General features: G+C 36.7%; 1 protein-coding gene across 2 annotated transcripts in view; it reads left to right on the forward strand.

Annotated features, from left to right (window-relative positions):
* Positions 1 to 21,016, forward strand: part of LOC138328012 (neural cell adhesion molecule 1-like) — a 41,755-nt gene that overhangs the window by 18,762 nt on the left and 1,977 nt on the right. The window contains exons 5-7 of one of the 2 annotated variants that reach the window (XM_069274575.1): positions 11,443 to 11,778; positions 13,423 to 13,722; positions 14,411 to 14,710. In XM_069274575.1, the coding sequence (XP_069130676.1) occupies positions 11,443 to 11,778; positions 13,423 to 13,722; positions 14,411 to 14,710 (936 nt within the window). Of the gene's footprint in view, positions 1 to 11,442; positions 11,779 to 13,422; positions 13,723 to 14,410; positions 15,901 to 21,016 lie in introns of those variants that run through there. The other variant, XM_069274574.1, reaches the window with a different exon arrangement.

Genomic DNA, 21,016 nt, shown 5'->3' on the forward strand with positions numbered 1-21,016 from the left:
TTCACCCGAAGGTATTTGATTTATATGTTGAGTGTATAGGTAAATTGTTGAAACAATAGCTTTGTGTTTCCGGCAGTATATAATGAAAATTAGTGCATACTTTGTGATGTAATAAAGCTTCAGACCTTGTGACGACTTTGTACTTTTTTCTGATAAGTTGTCAGATGAATCAATGAATATTTCGTCTGCTATTCAAAACGAATCGTCTGCCATTCAATACGAATCATCTGCTAGTCACAGTAACTTTCAGAACGCTTAGAAAAATGTTGAAGTTTTTTTTGTTAGGAAAAAAGAAATAAAACCAAATGAGCAAAATGAAAATAAGAATAATGATGAACAGACAAACACTTCTGTTCTACCTGAAAAGAGTGAAAATATGACAAATTATGAGGTAAAAGAACAGAAATAAGAATTGAATAGGAAGTTAGAGGGGAAAAGAAAACGACAGAGTGAAATTGACACTAAGCAAAAGTATGAGGTAAAACGGGTAAGGACATTCCAGTTGGAATGGACGAAAGAATTTGGATGGCTGGAACACAACAAAGAAAACAATACCATGTATTGTACAACTTGTCGTCAGTATCCTGACGTTGCAGATAAATTGTCAGCCATCTATGTTGGATCGTCCAACTACAGTAAAAACGCTATTGTAAGCCATGCCACCAGAATTAAACATACCCTCTGTACCGAACGCTCAAAAGCAGATAAACAAAGTTCCATGCTAGGTAACATGTACGAGAGGTACGTCTGCAAATTTGATTCTTCGGCCCATGTTATCATGAAGAACCTCTTCAACACGGCGTTTTACGTTACCAAAAATGGGGGCTCTTTCAAATCTTTTGAAGCCTTGTGTAAACTTCAAAAGAAAAATGGTATCAAAATGGGGGATAATTACCATAATGACAAAGGATGCGAATCTTTTGTTAAATCGATAGCGGTAGTGTCACAGAACACTGTTAAAGATTCCGTTTTAAAAGCCAGATTCGTGTCTGTTCTAGCTGATGGATCAATCGATGCATCCATCACTGAGCAAGAAGTTGTCCATGTCAGGTTGGTGGGTGATGATGGAAGGCCACAGGGAGTGATGATGGAAGGCCACAGGGAATATCTGCCCTTTTAACATAAAGAATCCCCCACCTCATTAGTGTTCATTGTGTTGCACATCGGCTCGAGCTTGCCGTCATGGATGCAGTGAAAACGGTCCCCTACTTAGCGACATTCGATGACACAGTGAAGTCCATCTTCAAATTTTATTTCTACTCCCCCAAAAAGAGAAGAGAGCTGAAGAGCATTTCTGAAATACTGGATGAGAATCCAGCCTATTACAGTGGCCGACAACAGATTAGGTGGCTTGCCAGTCGGCACAGGTCACTAGTGGCCCTGGAAAAACATTTAGCTGTGACTGTGGTCCACCTGGAAAACACTGCTGGTTCATCTTCCAAGCAAGATGCTGCTGTCGCAAAGGGCATTCTGAAGACTACTAAATCAAAAAATTTGTTAAATTTCTTTATTTCATGCTTGAATTCACGGACACTTTGTCCAAATTAAGCCAGGCATACCCAGAGAGAAGACCTGTTTATTACTTGTTTGTTTGATTAATTAACGTCCTATTAACAGCTATGGTCATGTAAGGACGGCCTCCCATGTATGCGGTGTGTTGTGTGTATGTTGTGCGAGGTGAATTCATGTTATGTCTTCTTGTATAGTGGAACTATTGCCCTTTTTATAGTGCTATATCACTGAAGCATGCCGCCGAAGACACCGAGCAACACATCCCACCCGGTCACATTATACTGACAACGGGCGAACCAGTCGTCCCACACTTCCCGTTTGCTGACACGCTAAGCGGGAGCAGAAACTACCACTTTTATAGACTTTGGTGTGATCTCGGCCAGGGGACAGAACCCAGAGCCTTCCTCACAGGGGCGAACGCTCAACGCAAGGCCAAAAGTGAGGCGGTGCCAAGGAAGGCATTAGGAAAGATAAAGTCAGTTAGGAAGAAAAGAAAAGATCCTAAATTTAGTCGCCTTTTACGATCATGCAATAGGGGCAGCAGGTACAATTCTAACGCCCTACCTGCAGGGCTCACCTGTTTATTACAGATGTCGTCTTCAAGTTGGAAGACAAGTGGGGACTGCAGGCTCTCAAGAAAGTGTTGAAGGTGATGAGTACTATAAGAATTTCTCTGACAATTATAGCAGGACAACCCATGTCTTGACTACAGGGAAGGACAAGAAACGGACCATCCAGTTGGTGAAGGGGGTCACAACTGAGGTGGCAACTGACGTGGCTTTCAACAAGATAATTGATGAGACCATAACTTACCTCGACGAGAGATTTGGGAACCTGCAGGTCCCACCTGTTAGTCTTTTCCAGGTGTTTGACCATACAATGTGGCCAGGGTGGCAAGATCTTGGTGATTTTGTAAATGACAAAATCTAAGGTCTTGTCATCCACTTTAGTGACATTCTGACAGGACGAAAAGAGCAAAGCTCTTCCTCAGTGGAGGACACTGAAGTTGCGTCTCAACCGACAAAGAGGTCGTAAACCCTTAGATGTTTACAGTGATCTGCTGGCTTTGGCACCAGAAGATCTAGGGTGTATATTGACCTTAGTCAATATCATGATGACCCTCTCACCATCGACAGCAACGTGTGAAAGGTTCTTCAGTCGGATGAATAAGCTGAAGACCAACCTCAAGACCAACATGAAGCGGGACACTCTTGAGACAATGGTCAGGGTCCAGCTTTCACCAGACAGTCTTGAGGAGTTTGACCCGACTCCCTCTCTAAATCACTGGTTGTCTGCCACCAAGACTAATAGACATGTCTTCAGTTTCTCAAAGAAACCGCTCCCTTCTTGTGACCTGAGAGAGCAGACTGGTGACTCTGACGTGGTAGAAGAGCTTCTTTGTCAAGAAACATCAGCAGTTCCCGATTCTACTGTCAGATGAGAGTGATGGCGACTCCTAGACTAGTCAAATTGATTATAAAGAAAAAAGTTTAAAAAATAACAAAAACAAAACAATAAAAAATAAATAATAATAATTAAAAATGTTCGTTTCCTTCAACGGGCCTTGGTGTTGTTTAATGAAGAAAAAGCAAAAAAAAAAAAAAAATAAAAAAAAAATAAGGCTTTCAATTGGGATACCTCCACGTGGTGAAAGCTGGGCAACAGCAATAATACTTGTAACTAATACTTTTATTGTTGGCAAAGATCCTTTTTTTATGTTTTACATTTTTGGACCTGCAGAATTCCCTATCGGGCCAGTATTTTTGCAAATGTAAGGGCAAGTGCACTTCAAAATAAGTTTCTTGCCCTGACTATACAGGAAAAATGTGTAGATGCATCCGACAACGAACTTTTTACCATGGAAGTGGTCGCACTCGCCAAGATTCTAAGTGAATTTTTATGCTAACATTCGCAACAAAGATAGAGATATTTACTTAAAAAATACCCTATGTGCCATACGTCAGGGTACTATGAGATATTTACAAGAACCACCCGTGTCCAGGGATTTTGACATCATAACAGACCCGGGTGTTTAAGTCGCCAAAAGTCGTTTTTAAGTCAATGTTGAAGAAAACAAGACAGGAAGGCAAAGACACCAAGCAACACACCCCACCCGATCACATTATACTGACAACGGGCGAACCAGTCGTCCCCATTCCCTGCATGCTGAGCGCTAAGCAGAAGCAGAAACTACCACTTTTATAGACTTTGGTGTGTCTCGGCCAGGGGACAGAACCAAGAGCCTTCCTCACAGGGGCGAACGCTCAACTCAATGTCATAAGTGAGGCAGTGGCAAGGGAGGCATTAGGAAAGATAAAGTCAGTTAGGAAGAAGAGAAAAGATAAGATCCTAAATGTAGTCGCCTTTTACGATCATGCAATAGGGGCAGCAGGTACAATTCTAACGCCCTACTTGCAGGGCATTACCTCGCACAACATACACACAACACACCGAATACATGGAAGGCCGTCCTTACATGATCATAGCTTTTATTAGGACGTTAATTAATCAAACAAACAAAAAGCTCTTCGATTTGTTGTTGTTAGTTTTTTTAACTAAACATGCCGTGGCAAACTGTCTCTGCTATCTGACTTTTTGTTGAACGCTTCCGTTTGTTGATACGACCTCGTTTTGGGGGAAAAGCGTGACTTCGCTCTGTTTTTAGAGGAGTATTTTCCTGGACAAGCTAGGTAACTGATCTTGACCACCCATATTGTTTGCTGTATGCATTGAAAATGATCTGAAGATTATATCTATGCACAGGATAAATTTCAATTTTGTAGTCTTCATATTTCATTGGGAGAAACCGATCTGTACAAATTGTTTATATATTCCGTTTGTTATTATGCAAAATTAAAAGAAATGTTTAACATTCATAAGTCTAAAAAATAATAAATGAGTTGCCCGACGGATTTAAACTTAAAATCTAATACAATATTTACATGTAAAAGTGATGAGTTTTGCAATTGTTAGCATGAATCACCATGAATGTTAATCTATCAGAAATGTGAAGTGTACATTAAATATATGTATTAGTATAGCCATGCAAATAATAGAACTAGGTTTGAAACAAATGAACCCTGCAACCTGGCACATTGTAACTCTTCGCTCTCAAGCCATACAATTACATAATCCCATTTTAATCACTCTCTTCACTGCAAATGCGTTCTATAATTACATAACAAATTATCAGGACAGGATATGATAGTGAAGCTACTTCAACTGCAACACAAATTATAATTATCTTAAAATACCCAAATATTTTGGAATTTGGATTGTCTAAAACTTAGATTTTCTACAAACTAAGTTTACTAACTAAATCAATTTGGAATCATATTAAACTTTACAAATGAGTATTGAATTAGATATTAATGTTGACATTGTTAGCTCTGATTAATGATCTGAAATAACCATATTCATATCATTATGTAATGTTACTAAAGATAGACCTTGCTATATCATAACTTTTAAACGACAAATTACCGGTTCAGGATTTTTCTGAAATTTTCAAAAATTTACTTCACGTAATGAGCTAACTTTTGGAACATATTTTTGGTGCACTCATACTGGAAGTAGGTGAATCACCATTGGTATGTCCCCCAAACGAAGTTGGGGGGACATATTGTTTTTGCTCCGGTTTTTTCTTCTTCTTATTTTTATTCTTATTTCTTCTACTTTCTTTCGCAGCGCGGGTTTCCGCAGCTTTTCTCAGAAACTACTGGGCCGATTATCACGAAACTACACATACATACTCATTAGGGTGTGGGATCGTGCATAAAGGTTTTTTCCCCAATTGGAAATCCAAGATGGTCGCCAGAGCCCATTTCCGGTTTTAAGATTTTGGAGTTGGTTTTTGATGAAAATAAGTATATAGTGGTTATTTGGGACACCAAATAACATGGCAGCATTTACGAAAAGCACAGTTGCAATGGTAAAGAAATAAACACCTCTGATTGGTCAGAAATTTAGATATTGTCAGAATCAGCTTAAAATTGGTACACGGGGATTGTGAGGTATGCTTATAGACATGGCAACAGGTTTGAAAAACTGTGTTGTTATGGTTACCTAATGTAAGCCTCTAATTGGTTGAAATTTACATTTTGTCCGATTAAGCTGAAAATTAGTACGGGGGTTAAAGGGTATGCCGATTAACTTGGCATTATTTTCAAAAAGTTCAGTTGCCATGGTAACGAAATAAAGGCCTCTGATTGGTCGAAATTTAGATGTTGTCAGAATAAGCTGAAAATCGGTACATTGGGGTTTTGAGGTATGCTTATCAACGTGGAATCAGTTTTGAAAAGCTGTGTTGTCTTGTTACCTAATGGAGGCACCTGATTGGTTGAAATTTAGATTTTGTTAGATTAAGCTGAACACAATGGTTATGAGGTATGATGAACAATAGCTATGTTGCTTAGCTCTTTTACCATCGTAACGAAATGGATGCGTAGGATTGCTCAAAATTTTAAAGCTTACAAATTGAGCTGAATAACAGAAAGATTAAGCTGCCATCTTTGAAAAGATTTGCTCTGACAGCAATCGACACATTATCTTGCGTATTTTTCCCCGTATGGGATTTGATGGCTGTTCCCAGGAAACGTGTGTAAGTTAACAATGATAATATTAATTTGTTCATATATCACACAACCTGATCGTTGTGATCATTTCCTACTGCACAGTTCGTTTGGGGGACAATACAACCATGATCCTCCATTACAATCATTTCTTGTCAATAATTGACATGGCCGAAAATACCATCCAAAATTTTGACGTTTTCTGTCTTGAAAATTTTATTACATTAAATATGATTTTGATACGGTTTTGGATAAAAAAAAGTCATAACCTCTACTGGGCAACTTAAATTTGGCCATAGCACATGCCCCTGGGGACCCTTGATTTTTTTTAAACGTATTTCATATAACATTAAGTTTTAATAAAATTAGTTCGTAGGCAAATTTCCATTGTTCCTGTTATACACTAAAATATAGGATCCTAGTAAAAAATTAATACACGACCGAATGAGTATCTTGACTAATTTTACTTCAGTTTAAGGTGATGTACAGTTTCAATTTCTCACAATTCTTAGTGTTTAACCCAAATCAAGAACTAGTTAAATATCTTTATTCTTGGGTCACTTGATCTGACTGGTGCCAAACTTTCAACACAGATGTTGACACCGCGTTATCTCCTTTCCCGACTGTCGTGGAAGGCAAGACAAAGCAACATCTAACATGACAACAAATACAAATCACTGTGTTCTGTGGCTTATGCTTTATCAAACTGACATTTCGTTAAATTAAATATTCTACTACCGTGACCCCCATAATTTTAAGGTGCGTTTGTATTAGACAAACTTTGGATTGTATGTTGAATAGGTTCGAACCGTTCGAGTCGGCTGTTCATTCAACTTTTCAACAAGAGGCCCATGGGCCTTAACGGTCATTTAATATTTGATACAAATTAGTTATGTAATTTACTAGCCAACTGAAGTCTTTTGTTCATGAAATAGGAACATACATCTTATAGGTCTTCATACAAAGTCTCATTAAGCTAGGACATATCTACGCTCATCACCTTTTCCACAAGATTCAATAATTATTATTGCAAAGGGCAATAACTGCGTAAATAAGTTAAGAGTCGAAATCAATCTGATTTTCAAACTTATGGGAGATATTTCCAATGTTAGTCTACATGCAAAGTTTCATTAAGCTCAAATCATATTTACTCAATTTATGTTCACAAGATTCAATAATTATAATTGCAAAGGGCATTAACTCCATAAGTGACAATTGAATCAAGCCTGATATTCAAACGCGATCGTCCGAGATCTTTCCAATGCATGGTAAGGAAATTCCAGGTCCTATTATTAAGCTTACAAATGTTAAAAGGATCGAGCTTACGCATGTTGTTTGATAAAAAAAACTTGGATTACAGGTCTAGCAACATGAACAATTTATCATTTAAACACACATGCAGTACTGTCGTTTTTCGTCAACGACAAGCTATTTACTTTTCCCACGATTTCTATATATATGTATGCAAACAGTACGGTTTAGCTAACAAAACTTTGTCGACGTTGATAGGATTGTCTCCCCTGCTCCCATCGTTGATTCCCAATCGTTTGTCAAAGGATCAATAGGTCTACTTGAATGATGATCTGAATCAAGATTTCCTATTTGGATACCTTTATTACGGATAAATGGTCCTATTTGACTGTTGTGCTTTCGTTTTGATACTCTACTGCAAGACATTTTTCAGTTCAACAGAAGAGCCGTGTCACCTTACACTGTATTAAAATCTACCTGTAATATCGCTGGCTTCTAGCAACGACTTTGTAAATGATCTCCGCCGGACTAGAGATGTGATGACAAGTGAGATTTGACAAATGAAGTAGCTTATGTCAAATAATGAAACCAGCAATAAAAGACGCAAATAGAGTATCATTTTTTTAGGCTTTACGGATACACCGACCTGTCACTCTCAGCTAGACGGTGTTACCGGAAATTAAAATACGGGTATAAATATACCGGTGTGTAGGGTAAAATATGCCCAATTATCTGGGACTTGGTATAAAAAAATTCCTTCAATTCTATTATACATTGATTCATATTTATTTATGCATACTCCGTAAGTTATGATCTAATCAGGTCTCTTTTCGAATTTGTCTGAGATCCTTCCTATTTAAGTGTGAATACAAAGTAAGAGTGCATATTTATTCAAGTTATCAAGGTCCAATAATAATTGTCAGTGCAAAGGGCAATAACTCCATAAATTACCTTCGAATCAGGCCGATTTTCGAACTTGTCCAAGATCTTTCCAATATTAGTCTTAAATCAAAATTTCGTTAAGCTCGGTTTATATTTATTCACTCCTGTTCGCAAGGCCCAATAATAATCATTAGTGCAAAGGACAATAACCCCGTAAGTTACGATAGAATCAGGTCGATTTTCGAATACGTCCAAGATCCATTTTATAATTGTCTACATATAAAGTTTTATTAAGCTTGGTGCATATAATCAATTTATCGTGTTCACGTTGTCCAATAATAATTATTAGTGAAAAGGGCAATAACCCTGTATATAACAGTCGAAACAGGCCGATTTTCGAACTTGTCCAAGATCGTTAGTCTAAATACAATTAAAGTTTCATTAAGCTCGGTTTATATTTACTCAAGTTATTGTGTTCACAAGGTCTAACAGTAATTATTAATTATTTACTCCGTAATTTACCGTCGAATAAAGCCGAATAAAGTCTCTAGAATATAAAAATAATCACCTAAATTTGGGACACATTATAATGTGTCTACTACTCGTCTGATTCTGGCAACTTAAGTTTCAAGCTTTGGTTATTAGTTTTAATTTTATTAGTTTAACGAATGAGTATCTTGACTAATTTTACTTCAGTTTCCTCATTAACAGCCATTCTTGGGTCACTTGATCTGACTGGTGCCAAACTTTCAACACAGATGTGGACACCGCGTTACCAATATCTCCTTTCCCGACTGTCGTGGAAGGCAAGACAAAGCAACATCTAACATGACAACAAATACAAATCACTGTGTTCTGTGGCTTATGCTTTATCAAACTGACATTTCGTTAAATTAAATATTCTACTACCGTGACCCCCATAATTTTAAGGTGCGTTTGTATTAGACAAACTTTGGATTGTATGTTGAATAGGTTCGAACCGTTCGAGTCGGCTGTTCATTCAACTTTTCAACAAGAGGCCCATGGGCCTTAACGGTCATTTAATATTTGATACAAATTAGTTATGTAATTTACTAGCCAACTGAAGTCTTTTGTTCATGAAATAGGAACATACATCTTATAGGTCTTCATACAAAGTCTCATTAAGCTAGGACATATCTACGCTCATCACCTTTTCCACAAGATTCAATAATTATTATTGCAAAGGGCAATAACTGCGTAAATAAGTTAAGAGTCGAAATCAATCTGATTTTCAAACTTATGGGAGATATTTCCAATGTTAGTCTACATGCAAAGTTTCATTAAGCTCAAATCATATTTACTCAATTTATGTTCACAAGATTCAATAATTATAATTGCAAAGGGCATTAACTCCATAAGTGACAATTGAATCAAGCTGATATTCAAACGCGATCGTCCGAGATCTTTCCAATGCATGGTAAGGAAATTCCAGGTCCTATTATTAAGCTTACAAATGTTAAAAGGATCGAGCTTACGCATGTTGTTTGATAAAAAAAACTTGGATTACAGGTCTAGCAACATGAACAATTTATCATTTAAACACATGCAGTACTGTCGTTTTTCGTCAACGACAAGCTATTTACTTTTCCCACGATTTCTATATATATGTATGCAAACAGTACGGTTTAGCTAACAAAACTTTGTCGACGTTGATAGGATTGTCTCCCCTGCTCCCATCGTTGATTCCCAATCGTTTGTCAAAGGATCAATAGGTCTACTTGAATGATGATCTGAATCAAGATTTCCTATTTGGATACCTTTATTACGGATAAATGGTCCTATTTGACTGTTGTGCTTTCGTTTTGATACTCTACTGCAAGACATTTTTCAGTTCAACAGAAGAGCCGTGTCACCTTACACTGTATTAAAATCTACCTGTAATATCGCTGGCTTCTAGCAACGACTTTGTAAATGATCTCCGCCGGACTAGAGATGTGATGACAAGTGAGATTTGACAAATGAAGTAGCTTATGTCAAATAATGAAACCAGCAATAAAGACGCAAATAGAGTATCATTTTTTAGGCTTTACGGATACACCGACCTGTCACTCTCAGCTAGACGGTGTTACCGGAAATTAAAATACGGGTATAAATATACCGGTGTGTAGGGTAAAATATGCCCAATTATCTGGGACTTGGTATAAAAAAATTCCTTCAATTCTATTATACATTGATTCATATTTATTTATGCATACTCCGTAAGTTATGATCTAATCAGGTCTCTTTTCGAATTTGTCTGAGATCCTTCCTATTTAAGTGTGAATACAAAGTAAGAGTACATATTTATTCAAGTTATCAAGGTCCAATAATAATTGTCAGTGCAAAGGGCAATAACTCCATAAATTACCTTCGAATCAGGCCGATTTTCGAACTTGTCCAAGATCTTTCCAATATTAGTCTTAAATCAAAATTTCGTTAAGCTCGGTTTATATTTATTCACTCCTGTTCGCAAGGCCCAATAATAATCATTAGTGCAAAGGACAATAACCCCGTAAGTTACGATAGAATCAGGTCGATTTTCGAATACGTCCAAGATCCATTTTATAATTGTCTACATATAAAGTTTTATTAAGCTTGGTGCATATAATCAATTTATCGTGTTCACGTTGTCCAATAATAATTATTAGTGAAAAGGGCAATAACCCTGTATATAACAGTCGAAACAGGCCGATTTTCGAACTTGTCCAAGATCGTTAGTCTAAATACAATTAAAGTTTCATTAAGCTCGGTTTATATTTACTCAAGTTATTGTGTTCACAAGGTCTAACAGTAATTATTAATTATTTACTCCGTAATTTACCGTCGAATAAAGCCGAATAAAGTCTCTAGAATATAAAAATAATCACCTAAATTTGGGACACATTATAATGTGTCTACTACTCGTCTGATTCTAAGTTTCAAGCTTTGGTTATAGTTTTATTAGTTTAACGTCCTATTAACAGCCAGGGTCATGTAAGGACGTGCCAGGTTTGTTGGTGGAGGAAAGCCTGAGTACACGGAGATAAACCACCATCCCAGAGGTGAAGGGCTTGTGGTAATATGTCGGGACATCCTAACCAATTGGTCACCGCGGCCCAACAAGTTTCAAACTAGGGGAAGATAATCTAGTAAAACACTGCTGAGAAAGACTTATCAGCAACTTAGGGTCTGGTGGCCAGTCTAGTCGTAGATGTATGCAATAAAAATTTTATTCAATTTTGCTTAGGAAAACCACCACAGGATCCGGTCATTTTAATATACGGCCAGTTCCCCGAGAGTCAATCCACTGTTCCAGAAATGTATGAAGGGGATATAATGCATATGAGATGTGAGGTAACTGGAGGCATCCCCAAACCAACCATAACTTGGTCCTATCCAGTTACAACTGGCGTTTCTGTTAATGAGACTTTTGGACGCAAACAGGAAATGGAGGGATGGGTGGTTATTTTCTACCAAACCATCAATATCATCCTGAGAAGCGATCATAACCAGGCCAAGTTCACGTGTACTGTATCGCTTCGCGACGATCGAATGGAAACGCACGTGTACCTGCAAGTAAAATGTAAGCATAATTTAGTCAATTCGTTTAAATGGTATATATATCCATGACTAGCTTACAGTAAGTGTTGCAAGCAAAACACATATAATTGTAAGAAGTTTGAACAAATTATGTTGATATGTTGTCAACTTATCGTCCAGGAAACTAAAATTTTGTGAAACAATCTATTTTTAAGTCTTAGTGTCATAGTTGACTTTTTCCTAAATTCAATCGCAAGCTTGTTTGTTTGTTTGTTTATTAATTAACGTCCTATTACCTCATGTAAGGACGGCCTCCCAATGCAGTGTGTTGCGTGTATGTTGCGCGAGGTGCGTGTTTTGGGAGACTCGGTATATTCGTGTTGTGTCTTCTTGTATACCACTGTTGCCCATAGGGACAGAACCCAAGCCTTCCTACAGGGGCGAGCGCTCAACCATAGGCCAAAAGTGAGGTGGTGTCAAGTGAGACTCGACTGTTATCTTCTACGCACATCATATGAAGTTTAAGCAAATACCGTTAATGTGTTCTCGAGTTATCAAACGAAAATTAAAATTTGCGTAACAATCTATTTGAATAACAGTAACCTTTTTGATTAAGTTAACAAATTGTATTCCGGTAAAGGATAAAGTATCATAGAGTTATTGTAGGGGGGGTTGATTGAAATGCATATCCTTATTTTCACTCTGTTTCATAGAAAGTCTGACAAAATGCCATATACTCCAAGTTCAAATGCATTCTCTCCACCTACACACGACATATGTTGCACTCTTTGAACAAAGAACAAGATGCCCAGAGGGCCTGTATCGCTCACCTGGTTTGTAATGCCTAGGAATGTTCTGAATACAGGTTCATTGTTTTCTTTTGAAGGAATTTGAATATTTACCTCTAATTCCCCTATTGGGCCCCACTTGTTCTGTTCCAGGCGGTCAAAGTCAAAATTTAAACGAATTCTGTTAACCCCAAGGATGTTTCTGGGCCAAATTTGGTTTCAACCCATACAGAACTCTAGGACAAGTAGCGATTTATAGGATTTACTTCTATTTCCCCTATTTGGCCCCGTCCCTCCTGCCCCCGGGGGGTCAGAGCCAAAATTTATACAAGTTCTTTTCCCTTCCCCCAAGGATGTTTCTGGCCAAATTTGGTTACAATCCATGCAGAACTCGAGGACAAGTAGCGATTTATAGGATTTACCTCTATTTCCCCTATTGGGCCCCGCCCCTCCTGCCCCCGGGGGGTCAGAGCCAAAATTTATACAAGTTCTGTTTCCCTTCCCCAAGAATGTTTCTGGCCAAATTTGGTTACAATCCATGCAGAACTCTACGACATAAGCTCCCCGGCCCTTCAGACTAGGTGAGCTAAAAAGCACGCACGAAAATAATTCTGACATTTTCTGCAATTTGATTGGCCAATTTCAGAGGTCACGAGAACGTGACTCCTAATATTATGTTTTCATATCCTCTAGGAAACTGAGTGAGAATGGGGATATATAACCAGATTGCTGCGTCGATTGTCCAGTTAGCTCAAATTATTACATCATCTGGCTAATGTTCGGAGGCACCTGGCTCAAGCCCCGGTATGATCGCTACTGTTTCTTCTCTCTTGTATAGATTTATGCAGAAGTGATGTTTATAAAATTTCATCATGTATTATATTTTTTATCGTTACCAGTTCTACCAACTATTACAGTCCCTGTCAGTGTAACAGTCCAGGAATCTACTATGACCATCATTCGATGTACAGTCAGGTCAAACCCGGAGTCGAACACAGAATTATTGGGCCCAGATGGTAATGTGATTCCCATCTCTGACCAACATCAGGATGCTACAGACCAAGACATGACATTCTACGACTTCACAATTGGTCCGGTGACGCCTTCCGACTGGGGCAAAACTTACACATGTCGTGCCACATACCATCAGAGAGGTGTCCATGGTTCCCGAAGCAGTAGGACTACATTGTATGTTCAGTGTACGTATGTAACTAGCACATTGTCTGCACTTCGGTCGATTAAGCGGGTTCATAACGGGTGTTTAGTAAATTAATAAAACGCCGCAGAATTTCCGTACAATATGCATATCGGACGAAAAAAATATGATAGTATTGTAATCATATATTCTTTATAATGTAAAGTCGTTGCTCGTGATGCACAGAACGAGATCACCATGTATTAAAGTTTAGTTTCCTATGACAAATAGTCAAAAGACAAACGCAACACGGTCGTCAATCAGCTCAAATTCACATTTGGCTACATAAAAAGCTATCTCTCAGAATGGAATTCGAGAGTAACTTTCATAATCCATAAGAAACTTTAATTTGCATTTTATTCTGATTTTAGGTCGTTCGAAAAACAGAAAGGCGAAGCTTAACTATCTTTATTTTTGAATAAATGCGTTTGTTATCACCACCTTCCTATAAAGTAAAAAAAAGCAATAAAAAACCAATTCTTCCTTAATATACACGAAAGCTGTCTACCATAATGACGTTCATATTAATAATTGAAAAAGAAATAAGTTACCGACTTTACTGTAGAAGTTTCGATATTAATATTTCATTTAAAACTTTCGTTACACTCTAAAGCGAATGCTCTAGTTCCGACAGGCCAATCAGCGCGCGTCTTTTGCATACAATCTAAATATTTTCGAATTTCTATTCTCAGATGCACCTGTCATAACTCTTCAGACCAACTATGTTGTGACTGACTTTTCCGATGTCACCATGGATTGTGTTGTGAAATCTTTCCCACATTCGACAATCAATTGGACCAATGAAAATGGCGTCCTTCTTCCCTACGAAACTGTTATGACGCCATCTGCAGCCGGACATTCTACAATTACTGCCAGGTTACATTTCAGCCAAGTTCGACCTAAGTTAAGCGGGAATTATGTCTGCACTGCACACAACATAATCAATCAATTACAGATCATGAAGAGCGCAACGACCAATTTACATGTTAAATGTAAGAAAATAAAAAGGATAAAAGAATAATTTCAAAAAAAAAAAAAAAAAATTATAAAATTTCGGATAATTTTCTTGTTTTTAATTCCGAGAATCAAGATTTCATGAGAAACATTGTTTTCAAATTTCCTGTTTGTATTAATAAGAGAAAGTTCCACAAATTACAGACAGATAATTATTACAAAATGATGCATGGGAAGTCTTTCGTGTAGGCTTTGTTTTCGGGAGAAATTAGAAAGACTAAACCAGTGAGCGCTCAGGAGTCAGGACCTTCTAGTCAATATTCTTAATCAACAATACCTATACAAAATCTTTACTTTGTTCAAAATATGCCCATCCTATAAATATTGCTTCCTGCAAGCTGATGACCAATGATCCAAGGCGCACGCCAAACAGTATTGCGGCTTTACTCTATACCGTTCTATTCCGTATTTACATATTACAGAGTTATCTGTCCTTGCGGATAGGTATTAGATTGTGATGTCATGTATTTCAGAGATAAACGTCATGTTTTTCAGAGAAAGTAATGACGTCACAATGGATACCTACCCGAAAAGGAGGTAACACTAATATGCAAAGTATGAATATGAGATAGATGTATCTTAGGGGGGACGGTGCTAATCACATGACAAACTATATCACCCTACATGTAAAATATTCAGCCCTTGCTTGAATAATATAACTGGCTAAAGGAATAGTCATTGTTTGTGGATACTTTTATAATTAGAACTGTATGTATTTGTAATATAACATTGGACCTATCAAGTCCTTTGAGCTGGATAATGTTGAAATTTCTATCAAGCTGATATTTTTTACAAACACATCCGTATATGAAAACCGGTTAACTGTAAACAGAACAGAAAACCTAGCCTGGCTACCTTTATTTTACCAAACAAATGTCCCATTCGAAATTGTCTATAACGAAAACTTGATATCTGGAGGTCTCACAATGAAACGTATTTCTTTCAGAAATTGTAATGCAATCACTTTAATTTAATCAGTATGATTATTTTCTTTCTTTGTACTGTGTGCGATACTTTAGAACTCAAAGTTTTTATACACATTAAACGATGGGAATAATTATGTACTTAGGCTTATCAAACGGCGGTACAGCCATGATCCGTAAGTCCCTGCACTTTTACCTTTTATGATAAAATTACTGTATTTATTAATCATGTTTAACACTGATATCCACTGATATCTTCTGTTTTATATATATACGAAATGACCAAAGTTTATATCATCCCGGGTGATATCATACCCTCTCGAATGATACCACACCCTATTGATATCGCATTCCTTCTCAAGTTTCTTATTTGCACTGCTTGTAAGGTCATCTAGCAGACGGATGACCTACAGTCAGCATGTTCCGCCATGCGTGAACTTTTCATCCAAACAACTTCTTAATAACCGAAAGATTAGGGTACTCATATTAGGCATGTCTCATGCTGAGATGAAGTGTGTTGCTTGGCGTCTTCGGTAGCATACTTCACTTTAAAAAGGGCAACAATTCCACTATACAAGAAGACACAACACGATTATACCGCAGTCTATCAAAACACGCACCATGCTTTCATGCACGTAGCTGCAATATTGTAGCTCAAAAGATTTTAGATAGAAAATGGTGTTGTAGAAGGCTGGGTTCGTGTATTCGTTCTAATACCAACAGGGCGGGCTTTAGACATATTTTCAAAAGGAAATTTCATAAGGCTATGTTGAGCAAATTGATGCCATTTAGATTTAAACTAACATGTGAGTTTGTTTTCTACCCAACATTTATTTAAATGAAACTGGAGCGTTGACATGTAGTGGTTTTTGAACGTCATGGTGTCCGAGGTCTTGAAATCTGACTATTTTCCCGATATTTCTGGATACCAAGTGCCATGTATACGGCATGATATATATTGTACAGATACCAAATTAAAAATAAATGATATGTCTGTTGATTCAGCTTATTCCCATTGTCACGTCTGATACAATTTAATAATAACCATACTTTTTTTCTGAAACTGGGGAGTGGAATATGGCCGTCCGAGTTATGGACATTGACACAGTATTACATATATAAAGAGACAAATATCTAGTTTGTTTCTTTGTTAATATCAAGATTTGTGGATAAAGGCTTAGCCTAATTAACGGCAAACAAATAAGGCAACAATGTAAAATCAAATTAACACTTTATTAACTTCAACATATATACAAAATCATAAGAAAACCTATGTACAACATACAAAACACTCTCTCATACTCGAAACCATTCATTACAATGAAATAATATGCAATTTTGATTATAAACCCTACTCATTGATTAATAACCCAATGTCTATATGGACACTCTATATATATACAGTTCACTGCCTCCCAAAGTTCCGACACAGATGTTCACATGCATGTACTTCTCCAATGGTGGACTCCACACTGTAGTAGTCCTTCTCTGATGACTTCAATATGAATTCGTAAGGGCCACAGGGTTCAGCTGCCCAGTATGGGTTTAGCACATACATGGTATCTAGCACGCGGTACATGGAACATGGCTCCCTGTCCCAAGGTCACCTACAAGGTTACAGAGTCAAAGTTCTGAGTCTATGTCCATAAGATTATAATGGCACTAAAATACACTGCATATGTGTGTGTTTTAGCATATTACTACAGTTACTATATTACTAATAAATCTCTTTCTATATTTCTCTTATAAATATTATTTCCTACACAAATACCTAATAGGAAATTATTCTACAACAATGACCTTTACACTACTTAGTATATTACACAATATATTTTACATATGAAAACTATAACCAACACACATTTATTACATAATCATGTACTTACTGTTGGTGTTTCTTTACCCAACTCCGAGCACACAGCTCCTTCTCTCCTGTTTCATATTTCCTTACCATGAAGGTGGACATAGAGCACATAGCTCCTCCATGTAGCATAGTTTTGCCCCAAATAATCACACAGCTCCTTATTCTGGCTTCTAACTATCTCTAACTTGGATGACTTTTGGCACACAGCCCTTATCAAGCACACAACTTCTGCATTTCCCCCTGGCACACAGCCTCCAGTTAACCTTCCTGGTCCAGGCCTGGGGTTGAAATGGCCGCACAAACAGGTAACACCAACCTGCCTTGCATCATTTTGTTACGTCTCAATGACTTTGACTCAGCAATTTCTACCCAATCAAAACAGGTAACCTCCACAGTACAGGTGTATTATATAATTACCAGGTCGACTGAATTACCATGTATGGAACAGACAAAATTCCTGTGAGAGTTATTCCCCTTGTAGTCATGCACGTGATTTGTACGGATATTGATCAATGGAAAGTGTGATTTATGAACTGGATTCGTTTACTACGCATAGCAACGCGTAGTATTTTCAGGAGACACTGTTTTTTAACTTCCCGTACGAACCAAAACTTTAATGATTAAATTTTTAAATGAAATCTATCGTGTGTATTTAATAAAATTTAAACATTTTCACCGCACACCGATTTCGGGAAATTCGGCGTTTTTTAACAATAATTAATTAAATCTGGTGTTTTATATTACAGCTTATGCAAACATTCAGTACGTTATCAGACCTTTCATTTTAACAACAAACAAACTCCATAAACAAATGTTGAAGTAATATACAAAATACATAGCAAAATTTACTTGTCACAAATTATTTTGGATTTGCTGTTCGTTTACTTTAAAGGTATTTTGTTTCATTATAAATATTATTTCCTACACAAATACCTAATAGGAAATTATTCTACAACAATGACCTTTACACTACTTAGTATATTACACAATATATTTTACATATGAAAACTATAACCAACACACATTTATTACATAATCATGTACTTACTGTTGGTGTTTCTTTACCCAACTCCGAGCACACAGCTCCTTCTCTCCTGTTTCATATTTCCTTACCATGAAGGTGGACATAGAGCACATAGCTCCTCCATGTAGCATAGTTTTGCCCCAAATAAGCACACAGCTCCTTATTCTGGCTTCTAACTATCTCTAACTTGGATGACTTTGGGCACACAGCCCTTATCAAGCACACAACTTCTGCATTTCCCCCTGGCACACAGCCTCCAGTTAACCTTCCTGGTCCAGGCCTGGGGTTGAAATGGCCGCACAAACAGGTAACACCAACCTGCCTTGCATCATTTTGTTACGTCTCAATGACTTTGACTCAGCAATTTCTACCCAATCAAAACAGGTAACCTCCACAGTACAGGTGTATTATATAATTACCAGGTCGACTGAATTACCATGTATGGAACAGACAAAATTCCTGTGAGAGTTATTCCCCTTGTAGTCATGCACGTGATTTGTACGGATATTGATCAATGGAAAGTGTGATTTATGAACTGGATTCGTTTACTACGCATAGCAACGCGTAGTATTTTCAGGAGACACTGTTTTTAACTTCCCGTACGAACCAAAACTTTAATGAATAAATTTTTAAATGAAATCTATCGTGTGTATTAATAAAATTTAAACATTTTCACCGCACGCCAATTTCAGGAAGTTTTGCGTTTTTTTAACAATAATTAATTAAATCTGGTGTTTTATATTACAGCTTATGCAAACATTCAGTACGTTATCAGACCTTTCATTTTAACAACAAACAAACTCCATAAACAAATGTTGAAGTAATATACAAAATACATAGCAAAATTTACTTGTCACAAATTATTTTGGATTTGCTGTTCGTTTACTTTAAAGGTATTTTGTTTCATTTTTACGATACATTCACCGCATATCGTTTTCCAGAAATATGACATTTTGGAAAAGGTATTTGAATTAAGAGTGTGATAATCAGAAACATATATTAGAGATGCAGATGTACCTTCATATGTGCTTAAGGGTTTTTAGATTCACTATTAAAGATGCTCCACCGCCGACAGAGCATAAATGATATTCATCATTTGAACAATAATTAGTGTTTAATCGTGTATACATAAGTCTAATTAACACAAAAATAATTTGAAATTATTTATTTTGCCTTTGGGTCATGCACAATCAGTACTTTATTCCATATAGGATATAGGGCCACATAATTTTTTTCGGGATGCAATTAATTATTTTGTTATATTTTTAACTTGAAGTAAAATTAGAAGCTCAATCATTTCAATGGCGGTAATGGTGTAAAGTAAGTAACTTTTGGAACCGAAGAAAAATATTAAATCGTCTGCTGCTGTTTTTGATAGTGAAAAAATATTATTTGTCAGCGGTGGAGCATCTTTAAATAATACAGGAGAAAAAACTTTGTTCATACGTTACAGAAGTTACACTAATTTTCAGATGATTTCAGTACGATTTTAGAAAGAAAAAGAAATAATTTAACTATATTACTAAAACACAAAATGCACTCCTGGTTATCATTATCTCTACATGTACATAACTATATACTTACAAGATATTAAATTTAAAATAATATGTTCATCAAATATACATTAAAATTTATCTACGACACTTAACGGATCCGGTCGACTATTTCATGTACAGTTGTAGTCGGGTCTACTTCAGAGTTCTGTGTATATAGGTGTATATAATACTATACGCAGAAAGGTTCCAATGAACAGAATTTATTACTCTATCCATAGATGAATAGGCTTATGAAGATGTCTCGACTACTGGGAACATTCGTACGTCGCCTACGACTTGTGCATAAGACGATAGTAATCGATCAGATCGATCTAAGATGCGCTCTAGATCTAAATTTTTGACCTTTTGACGACACATTTTCATATAACACTTAAGCATATAAATTACTGCAATTCTTCGTGTATTTAGAACGTCACATGGTAGAATGTCGTTTTTATAGAAAGAGATTGAATAACTTTCAAGTGCGATATATGTGATGTGAAACTTAAAAAATGCAAGAAAGGAAACTTTGAGAGAAATTTATTAAATACTTTGAGAGATTTTAATATGTATTATGTATATTACTAAATATTTGGGCATTTCGATATAATGCATATTAAGTACATGTAGTAGTCGAACAGATACGTGAAGTATAATAGATTAATGATTTTATGTAAGCTTAAAATTGAATAATTAAACTTGTCACTGTATATGACTGTATAGCTAGCAAATATTTATACTGAGTATACCTACTTTTTGACAGTTAAATAAAATTAACACCCTATTAGCAGCCAGGGTCACATAAAGCCGAACGCCTGTTGTTCAATCCACATTTCACTGACCATTTAACCCAGTTAACTAGAACCTTGCTAGTTTAGTAACGACCTAAATACTGTTTTACAGCTAACATTAATAACAAATACTTCAAGCACTATAGT

Source organism: Argopecten irradians, chromosome 7 (genome assembly GCF_041381155.1).
Source record: "Argopecten irradians isolate NY chromosome 7, Ai_NY, whole genome shotgun sequence".
NCBI classification, from domain to species: Eukaryota; Metazoa; Mollusca; class Bivalvia; order Pectinida; family Pectinidae; genus Argopecten; species Argopecten irradians.